This window comes from Mustelus asterias, chromosome 11 (assembly GCF_964213995.1).
Source record: "Mustelus asterias chromosome 11, sMusAst1.hap1.1, whole genome shotgun sequence".
Taxonomy (NCBI): domain Eukaryota; kingdom Metazoa; phylum Chordata; class Chondrichthyes; order Carcharhiniformes; family Triakidae; genus Mustelus; species Mustelus asterias.
In genome coordinates this window covers 66541161-66551845 of record NC_135811.1, presented here as the reverse complement: position 1 = coordinate 66551845, position 10685 = coordinate 66541161, and the positions used below count along the sequence as shown (strand labels likewise).

Sequence of the window (10685 nt, the reverse complement as noted above, 5' to 3'; positions counted from 1 at the left end):
AAAGATGGTGACCAAATTAGAGTTGGTATGGGTGAGTACCTGGCACTGTGTAAACAGCACCTCCTATAATGTGATGATGTAAGAGGGCACCTGACGAGGAGAGGGGAGGGAGAATGTTCATGGCTTCAGCAAGGTAACATCTAGTTATGGATAGCTGGACATAGTTCAGTTGTATAAAATAAACCAGTTGTAGTTTGGACTTACTGACATCTCAGTTCCAAAGCCAGACAGTCCAGTGTGTAAAAGCAATGATATCATAGACTCGACTCAACACGACAGCAACTCCCGTGACTTCATGCCCCTGACAACATCACCCCTCCACCCACCCTGCCCCCCCCCCCCGAGTCCCCCACCCCCCCCTGCATCACTGTCTGATTTTCCTCAGTAAAATCCCAGCTCGTGTTCAAATGTTCAATTTCCGAATAGCTGCCATTAAATCAGAAAATAAGCTTTCATTTGTAATCAACCAGAGAAGCTTCTCATGAACTTCTCGTCCCAAGCACTCTAATTCTCAGTCTTACAGATGAAAAGACAGGAAAGGGCATAATGAGTTCATTGTCGCTAAGATCAACTCAGAATGGGGAAGGCTGGGGCATGTTTGAAATGTTTATTGCTTAGTGTTTGAATAATCTAAATTAAAGTAAATATCAAGAAATTCCCATTTAAATTTCAAATTTAAAAAGCTCCCTCAGTTTTGCCGGAGGGTTGTGTGTTACCAACATCAGAGTTACAATAATTTCAGCTCATGGCGCTGGGGTTAGTCCAGTCCAGGTGGCTGACTGGATGCTTGCCTCCTGTCTGACTGATTCCGAGGGGAAACAAGCGGCCCAAACAGCGGGAACTTGGTGACACATCGCTGGACCTTCAGATTGACATGAAGTCAATAAGATGCCTATTTTGAGGGACGCTACCAACGCCGTGTCATACACACAGAGCAATGTCCCAAGTGCAAAATAAACAGACAAGATCGAAATGGGAGAAGAGTCAGCTTGTAAACACACTACGCAGACATGCATGGATGGTTTATTGATTAAAGCCACATTAAAACGTTAACTTTACATCAGCGTCGTACTGAGATACTGCAAATTATCCAAACCACAATACCCCGGAGTAACAAGGTATCAAATTCCTTGTTGTCTGGTTTGACTGTTCTACATCATTCATTTAATGTTATGCAGTTGTGTCCCACACAGGAGCTACAGGTTGCCCAATAGATACTATATTAAGAGAAATGACACTTTGGAGAACTGATCTATAGATACAGATGAATGCGTGGTGCTTGGCTTGTGCAGAATGATTCTTTACATCATGATTTCCTGATCTGGGGTGAGATGTCATCAGCAAGCAGCGAATCAAGGCTTGACATCTTCCTACAGACTGAGGGGACAAACTCCACCATGTTTGCGCAGCTCCCAGCAGCTGTCACAGAGAGCCCTGGGCAGAGGCCGAGGGGTCAGGTAGCCTCCCTGCTCTCTGGGTCAGAGGTATGGTGTGATTTATGGGATGCAGGGACAGAAAGAGAGAGGCAAAAACAAAGTAATTTTAAAAAAAACAGATTAATAGAAGAAATGTGAGCATATTTCCGATTGAATTGCATTGCTGCTCTGCTCAGGTAAATAGACACATCTTCAATAGTCCACAAGCAGCTTCAGATGGTTTTTGTCACTGCATTTACTTCACACTCTTTCAAGGATTTACATGGAGTATTCTCAGTGGTGTGAAATTAATCCCTGGGCTGAACAATGGATAGAGTGACTCTGTGAATATATCCTTAAATGTATACATAAGGTTCATTTTGTCAGCATTATAAAAAGACACTTGTCCAGCTTCATAGTCAAGGTAAACTCCAATTTTCTGGGGCTTAAATCGTGAAAAGATGACCACATGGGGCTCTGAGTTGGCCACATAATGCTTGCCTTTTTTTTCCAGGGTCCACAAACCTTCTTGAGGTGTTAGAGAGATCGGTGCCTTGCGCTGCACAGATTGCTTGGTCACCCCTAAGACCCAGTCAGCCTTGCAGCCCACAAAGATTTCCCAGTAGTGTACTCCTGATGAGAACCCTTGCTTGGCCAGAACAAAGGGGTAGACACTGAATCGTGATGTTGTAGAGGGCGGTTTCTTCAGATTCTGACTGTACGTGACACTGCTCATGTTATTGAAGATCAGGAGGTTCCAGTGTGCGGTGTCTGAGTCTAGGCTCAATGGTGCTATCAGAGAACAGAAAACAGAACAAGTTCAATCAAAAAGGGAAGTGAGTCTATTTCATAGAATCTCTACAGTGCAGAAGGAGGTCATTTGGCCCATCGAGTCTGCACCGACCACGAACAATCCCACCCGGGTCCTATTCCCGTAATCCCCATATTTACCTTGCTAATCCCCCTGACATTAGGATCAATTTAGCTTAGCCAATCAACCTAACTTGCACATCTTTGGACTGGGGGAGGAAACCGGAGCACCCGGAGGAAACGTACACAGACACGGGGAGAAATCATAGAAACCCTACAGTGCAGAAGGAGGCCATTCGGCCCATCGAGTCTGCACCGACCACAATCCCACCCAGGCCCTATCCCCACATATTTACCCGCTAATCCCTCTAACCTACGCATCTCAGCACTCTAAGGGGCAATTTTTAACCTGGCCAATCAACCTAACCCGCACATCTTTGGACTGTGGGAGGAAACCGGAGCACCCAGAGGAAACCCACGCAGACACGAGGAGAATGTGCAAACTCCACACAGACAGTGACCCAAGCCGGGAATCGAAGCCAGGTCCCTGGAGCTGTGAAGCAGCAGTGCTAACCACTGTGCTACCGTGCCGCCCAACGTGCAGACTCCATACAGACAGTGACCCGAGGCCGGAATTAAAAGTTTATTTATTCGTCACAAGTAAGGCTTACATTAACACTGCAATGAAGTTGCTGTGAAATTCCCCTAGTCGCCACATTTCACACCTGTTTGGGTCAATGCACCTGACCAGCACACCTTTCAGACTGTGGGAGGAAACCGGAGCACCCGGAGGAAACCCACACAGACACGGGGAGAACGTGCAAACTCCACACAGACAGTGACCCGAGCTGGGAATCAAACCCAGATCCCTGGCGCTGAGAGGCAACAGTGCTAACCACTGCCTATTTGTTGAATTAACATTTTGGAATTTGTCCAATTCAAGGAGTTTAACTCTGTCTTTAATCCAGATTATTATCGAGCTTTGAAACACCTCATGGCACAAGTTACAGTAAATAAAACCTTCACATTTAAGTTTATTTTAGATTCCACAAATTCACACATTCAGACATTTCTTAACATTAGCTTTCCTGTCAGCATTTTACAAAAGATATATATTCCTCTCTTTCTGAAGTCTTTGGCCTGATATTAACTGTGCTATTTCCTTTGCCAAAACGTATTTAACTTGGCCAGAAGGATGTGTGTTAGAAGTATTCAGAGGGACAGCTGTTCTGAGCTACCTTCCCAATTTATTTTACAATCTGCCTCGCTGTTAGCCAAGCCTGAAGGCTTTGTCTCAATTGCAAATCTTAAGATTTGATGGCATGTACTCCCAGTCCAAATGATCGATAATAACGGACAACATCACTGATCCCTGGGATACACCATCTTGAGCTTTTATAGTGATCATAATACCATTGAATGCACGTTAAATTTGAAAGTGACCTATTCTAATTAGAAGCCTGAACCTTAATCACAAACAAAGCCAGTCACTTTGGTATGAGGGAAAACTGGCTAAGATTAATTGGGGAAATAGACTGAATGGTATGAAAGTAAATAAACAGTGGGAAACATTTTTTAAAATTCAAAATCTTCAGCAAAAATATCTTCCATTGAAAAACAAGACCTCAATGAGGAAGACACATCTGTAGCTGATTCGAGATGTTAAGGGTAATATTAGTCTAAAGGGAGAGGTTTACAATTTTGTAAAAAAAGACAGTAGTAACTCTGAGGATTGGGAATGTTTTAGAAATCAGCAAAGGGTCACCAAAAAATAATAAATATGGGAAAGATTAGAATATGGGTAAGGTGCTGAATTGGGGGAAGGCTAACTATAGCCGGATTAGGCAGGATTTGGTGGCTGTTGATTGGGAGAGGCTGTTTGAGGGCGAGTCCACATCTGGCATGTGGGAGTCTTTTAAGGAGCAGTTGATAGGACTGCAGGACAGGTATGTGCCTGTAAAGAGAAGGATAGGAAAGGTAGGATTCGAGAGCCGTGGATAACCAGTGAAATTGTGGATCTAATCAAAAAGAAAAAAGAGGCATACATGAGGTCCAGGCAGCTAAAAACAGATGGAGCACTGGAGGAATACAGAGAAAGTAGAAAAGAACTCAAACAGGGAGATAGAAGGGAAACAAGGGGTCACAAAATGTCCTTGGTAGACAGGACTAAGGAGAATCCTAAGGCATTTTATACATACGTTAGGAACAAGAGGGTTGTTAGGGAAAGAATTGGACCTCTCAGGGACAAAGGAGGGGAATTATGCTTAGAACCAAAGGAAGTAGGTGAGATCCTAAACGAATACTTTGCATCAGTATTCACAAAGGAGAGGGACATGTTGACTGGTATTGTCTCAGAGAGATGTGTTGACCCGTTAGAAAAAATCTCAATTACAAGGGAGGAAGTGTTAGGTTTTTTAGGAAACATTAAGACAGACAAATCCCCAGGGCCGGATGGCATCTATCCTAGACTCTTCAGGGAGGCAAGAGATGAAATTGCTGGGCCTCTAACAGAAATCTTTGTCTCTTCACTGGACACAGGTGAGGTCCCAGAGGATTGGAGGATAGCAAATGTGGTCCCGTTATTTAAGAAGGGTAACAAGGATAACCTGGGTAATTATAGGCCGGTGAGCTTGACGTCTGTGGTAGGGAAGTTGTTGGAGAAGATTCTTAGAGATAGGATATATGCGCATTTAGAACTGAATAATCTCATTAGCGATAGACAGCATGGTTTTGTATGAGGGAGGTCATGCCTCACAAATTTGGTTGAGTTTTTTGAGGAGGTGACAAAAACGATTGACGAGGGAAGGGCCGTGGATGTCGTCTATGTGGATTTTAGTAAAGCGTTTGACGAGGTCCCTAATGGCAGGCTGGTGCAAAAGGTTAAATATCACGGGATAAAAGGTGAGCTAGCTAGATGGGTGGAGAATTGGCTTAGCCATAGAAGACAGAGGGTAGCAGTGGAGGGGTCTTTTTCCGGTTGGAGGTCTGTGACTAGTGGTGTTCCGCAGGGCTCTGTACTGGGACCTCTGCTGTTTGTGATATATATAAATGATTTGGAGGAAGATGTAGCTGGCGTGATCAGTAAGTTTGCGGATGACATGAAGATTGCTGGAGTTGCGGATAGTGATGAACATTGTCAGAGAATACAGCAGGATATAGATAGGCTGGAACATTGGGCGGAGAAATGGCAGATGGAATTTAATCCAGATAAATGCAAAGTGATGCATTTCGGTAGACCTAATGTAAGGGGGAGCTATACAATAAATGGCAGAGCCATCAGGAGTATAGACACACAGAGGGACCTGGGTGTACAAGTCCACAGATCCTTAAAGGCGGCAGCACAGGTGGAGAGGGTGTGAAGAAGGCATATGGCATGCTTGCCTTTATTGGACGGGGCATAGAATATAAAGGTTGGCATATGATGTTGCAGCTGTATAGAACGATGGTTAGGCCACATTTGGAATACTGCGTCCAGTTCTGGTCGCCACACTACCAGAAGGACGTGGAGGCTTTGGAGAGAGTACAGAGAAGATTTACCAGGATGTTGCCTGGTATGGAGGGTCTTAGCTATGAGGAGAGATTGGGTAAACTGGGGTTGTTCTCCCTGGAAAGACGGTGGATGAGGGGTGACCTAATAGAGGTGTATAAAATTATGAAGGGCATAGATAGGGTGAACAGTGGGAAGCTTTTTCCCAGGTCGGAGGTGACGAACACAAGGGGTCACGGGTTCAAGGTGAGGGGAGCAAGGTTCAACACAGATGTCAGGAGGACGTATTTTACACAGAGGGTGGTGGGGGCCTGGAATGCACTGCCAAGGGAGGTGATTGAGGCGGACACGCTAGGATCGTTTAAGACTTATCTAGATAGCCACATGAACAGACTGGGAATAGAGGGATACAAAAGAATGGTCTAGTTGGGCACATGAACAGCGCAGGCTTGGAGGGCCGAAGGGCCTGTTCCTGCGCTGTATTGTTCTTTGTTCTTTGTATGAAACAAAACCTGCCAGAGTTACAATAACAGATTGTAAGATCTTTTATAAGTTTATAAAAAAGGAAGAGAGTAGCTGAAGTAAATGTTGATTCCTTAGAAGTAGAGACAGAAGAAATGATCACGGAGAATGAGGAAATAGAACATAGAACATAGAACATAGAACATTACAGCGCAGAACAGGCCCTTCGGCCCACGATGTTGCACCGACCAGTTAAAAAAAAAAACTGTGACCCTCCAACCTAAACCAATTTCTTTTCGTCCATGAACCTATCTACGGATCTCTTAAACGCCCCCAAACTAGGCGCATTTACTACTGATGCTGGCAGGGCATTCCAATCCCTCACCACCCTCTGGGTAAAGAACCTACCCCTGACATCGGTTCTATAACTACCCCCCCTCAATTTAAAGCCATGCCCCCTCGTGCTGGATTTCTCCATCAGAGGAAAAAGGCTATCACTATCCACCCTATCTAAACCTCTAATCATCTTATATGTTTCAATAAGATCCCCTCTTAGCCGCCGCCTTTCCAGCGAAAAACAATCCCAAATCCCTCAGCCTCTCCTCATAGGATCTCCCCTCCATACCAGGCAACATCCTGGTAAACCTCCTCTGCACCCTCTCCAAAGCCTCCACATCCTTCCTGTAATGTGGGGACCAGAACTGCACACAGTACTCCAAGTGCGGCCGCACCAGAGTTGTGTACAGTTGCAACATAACGCTACGACTCCTAAATTCAATCCCCCTACCAATAAACGCCAAGACACCATATGCCTTCTTAACAACCTTATCTACTTGATTCCCAACTTTCAGGGATCTATGCACACATACACCTAGATCCCTCTGCTCCTCCACACTATTCAAAGTCCTCCCGTTAGCCCTATACTCAACACATCTGTTATTCCTACCAAAGTGAATTACCTCACACTTCTCCGCATTAAACTCCATCCGCCACCTCTCGGCCCAACTTTGCAACCTGTCCAAGTCTTCCTGCAAACTACGACACCCTTCCTCACTGTCTACCACACCACCGACTTTGGTGTCATCAGCAAATTTGCTAATCCACCCAACTATACCCTCATCCAGATCATTAATAAATATTACAAACAGCAGTGGCCCCAAAACAGATCCCTGAGGTACACCACTTGTAACCGCACTCCATGATGAATATTTACTATCAACCACCACCCTCTGTTTCCTATCCGCTAGCCAATTCCTGATCCAATTTCCTAGATCACCCCCAATCCCATACATCTGCATTTTCTGCAGAAGCCTACCATGGTGAACCTTATCAAACGCCTTACTAAAATCCATATATACCACGTCCACTGCCTTGCCCCCATCCACCTCCTTGGTCACTTTCTCAAAAAACTCAATAAGGTTAGTAAGGCACGACCTACCTGCCACAAAACCATGCTGACTATCACCTATCAATTCATTACTCTCCAAATAACTATAAATCCTATCCCTTATAATTTTTTCCAACATCTTGCCGACAACAGAAGTGAGACTCACCGGTCTATAATTCCCGGGGAAGTCTCTGTTCCCCTTCTTAAACAATGGGACAACATTCGCTAACCTCCAATCTTCTGGTACTATACCAGAGGCCAACGACGACCTGAAGATCAGAGCCAGAGGCTCTGCAATCACTTCTCTTGCCTCCCAGAGAATCCTTGGATAAATCCCATCCGGACCAGGGGATTTATCTATTTTCAGACCCTCCAGAATATCCTGCACATCCTCCTTATCAACTGTAATACTGTCTATTCTACTCCCTTGCAACCCAGTGTCCTCCTCAGCTATATTCATGTCCCCTTGCGTGAACACCGAAGAGAAATATTGGTTCAATGCTTCACCAATCTCCTCCGGTTCCACACATAACTTCCCTCTGCCATCTATAACTGGCCCTAAACTTGCCCTAACCAACCTTCTGTTCTTGACATACCTATAGAACGCCTTAGGATTCTCTTTAACCCTATCCGCCAAAGTCTTCTCATGTCCCCTTTTAGCCCTTCTAAGCTCGCTCTTCAACTCCCTCTTAGCCAATCTAAAGCTTTCTAGTGCACTACCCGAGTGCTCACGTCTCATCCGAACATAAGCCTCCTTTTTCTTTTTAACCAACAAAGAAACTTTTTTGGTGCATCACGGTTCCCTAGCCCTACCAATTCCTCCTTGCCTGACAGGGACATACCTATCACAGACTCGCAGTAGCTGCTCCTTGAAAAAACTCCACATGTCGGACGTTCCCAGTCCCTGTAATCTCCTAGTCCAACCTATGTTTCCTAATTCTCTCCTAATAGCCTCATAATTACCCTTCCCCCAGCTAAAACCATTGGCCCGAGGTTCATGCCTATCCCTTTCCATCACTAAGGTGAACGTAACCGAATTGTGGTCACTATCACCAAAATGCACACCAACTTCCAAGTCTAGCACCTGGTCTGGCTCATTTCCCAGCACCAGATCCAATATAGCCTCACCTCTAGTTGGCCTGTCTACAGATGGCAGAGACATTGAACAAGTATTTTTGTTAAATTTTATTTTACAATTTGACGGCCAGATTCATATCTGAAATAGAGAGTAACCCAGGGGCTAAAATGAATGAGGAAATTAATGGGCGCAATTCCTCCCAAACATTTCTAAGTGTGATTTCTGGTGGGAAAAGTGGTTTGACAATGCGATCCCCACTGGGAGGCTCAGCATGAATCAAATCGCAATCAACCCACATTTTTGGAGGTTGGATTGATTTGTGCTGTGAAAGGAATGTGTGGGACCTAAGAACATTTACAAGACCAGCACCTCCGAAATCAGGACCCCATTTTTATGGGATGCTCCGATCTCAAAGTAAAGTTGAAAGTGGCTCTACTCCCCCCACCGTATGAATGTCATGACCCCCGCCCCCCCCCCGGCAGACATGAGAAATACCCCCAACCCTGATCCCAGAGAGGCAATTGCCCCCCCCCATCACTAAATATCCGGGTTACCCCCACCAGATCATGATGACACCAGGGTGACCCGGCCCAACCACCCATCCTCCGTGTCATTGGAGCTTCGGGACCCCTTCCATCTACGGGGTCACCTGAGGCTCCAATCCTTTCAGGCACCCTGCCTTACATACTCCCCTCCCCACTTCATGCCCCTTTTCAGACTCCCCGCGCCTTGGCAGTGACAACCTGGTAGTGCCGGGTGCCGAGGACAGTGTCAGGGCACTGCCCAGCCATGCTCCTAACCATCTGGCCTCAGCTCCCCAGTGTGGCCATCATGCCTGGCCTCCGTTTGTGGAAACCAGGAGTGTTCCCACAGGCATCCTATTGTGCCGGTGGGTCAGTGAACACCGGGAGCCACATGAACCCAGCTACGATGGGTGGCACGGTCACACAGTGGTTAGCATTGTTGCGTCATAAAACATAGAACATTACAGCGCAGTACAGGCCCTTTGGCCCTTGATGTTGCGCCGACCAGTGAAACCAATCTAAAGCCCATCTAACCTACACTATTCCAATATCATCCATATGTTTATCCAATGACCATTTAAATGCCCTTAATGTTGGCGAGTCCACTACTGTTGCAGGCAGGGCATTCCTCGCCCTTACTACTGAGTAAAGAACCTACCTCTGACATCTGTCCTATATCTATCACCCCTCAATTTAAATCCCTCATATATATCATATATATGTATATATATATATAATGTTATGCAACACGTTCCCCCCCCACCCGTGTATGCGTGGGTTCCCTACGGATGCTTCAGTTTCCTCCCACAGTCCAAAGATGTATGGGTTAGGTGGATTGGCCATGGTAAATTGAACCTTAGTGTCCCAGGATGCATAGGTTAGAGGATTAGTGGGGTAAATGTGTGGGGTTATGGTGATAGGGCCTGGGTGGGATTGTTGTCAATATTAATTGTTGTCAATTGTATATCATATATAAGGATGTTGCAGGTTACAGAGGGACATAGATAAGCTGCAGAGCTGGGCTGAGAGGTGGCAAATGGCGTTTAATGTGGAAAAGTGTGAGGTGATTTACTTGGGAAGGAGTAACAGGAATACAGAGTATGGGCTAATGGTAAGATACTTGGTAGTGTGGGTGAGCAGAGAGATCTCGGTGTCCATGTGCATAGATCCCTGAAAATTGGCACCCAAGTTGATAGGGTTGTTAAGAAGGCGTACGGTGTGTTAGCTTTTATTGGTAGAGGGATTAAGTTTCGGAGCCATGAGGTCATGTTGCATCACAGCTCCAGGGACCCAGGCTTGATTCCCGGCTTGGGTCAGTGTCTATGTGGAGTTTGCACATTCTCCCCGTGTCTGCGTGGGTTCCCTACGGGTGCTTCAGTTTCCTCCCACAGTCCAAAGATGTATGAGTTAGGTGGATTGGCCAAGGTAAATTGAACCTTAGTGTCCCAGGATGCATAGGTTAGAGGGATTAGTGGGGTAAGGCCTGGGTGGGATTGTTGTCAGTGCAGACTCAATGGGCCGA

The 10685-nt window shown here is 45.7% G+C and overlaps 1 protein-coding gene across 1 annotated transcript in view; it reads right to left on the bottom strand.

The window, feature by feature from the left end:
* Positions 1–1686: 1686 nt before the first annotated feature.
* The window catches only part of LOC144500259 (E3 ubiquitin-protein ligase TRIM39-like), a 52334-nt gene continuing 43335 nt past the window's right edge, over positions 1687–10685 (bottom strand). Inside the window, exon 7 of the mRNA XM_078222935.1 lies at positions 1687–2207. Coding sequence (XP_078079061.1) covers positions 1687–2207 — 521 coding nt within the window. The remainder of the gene's footprint in view (positions 2208–10685) is intronic.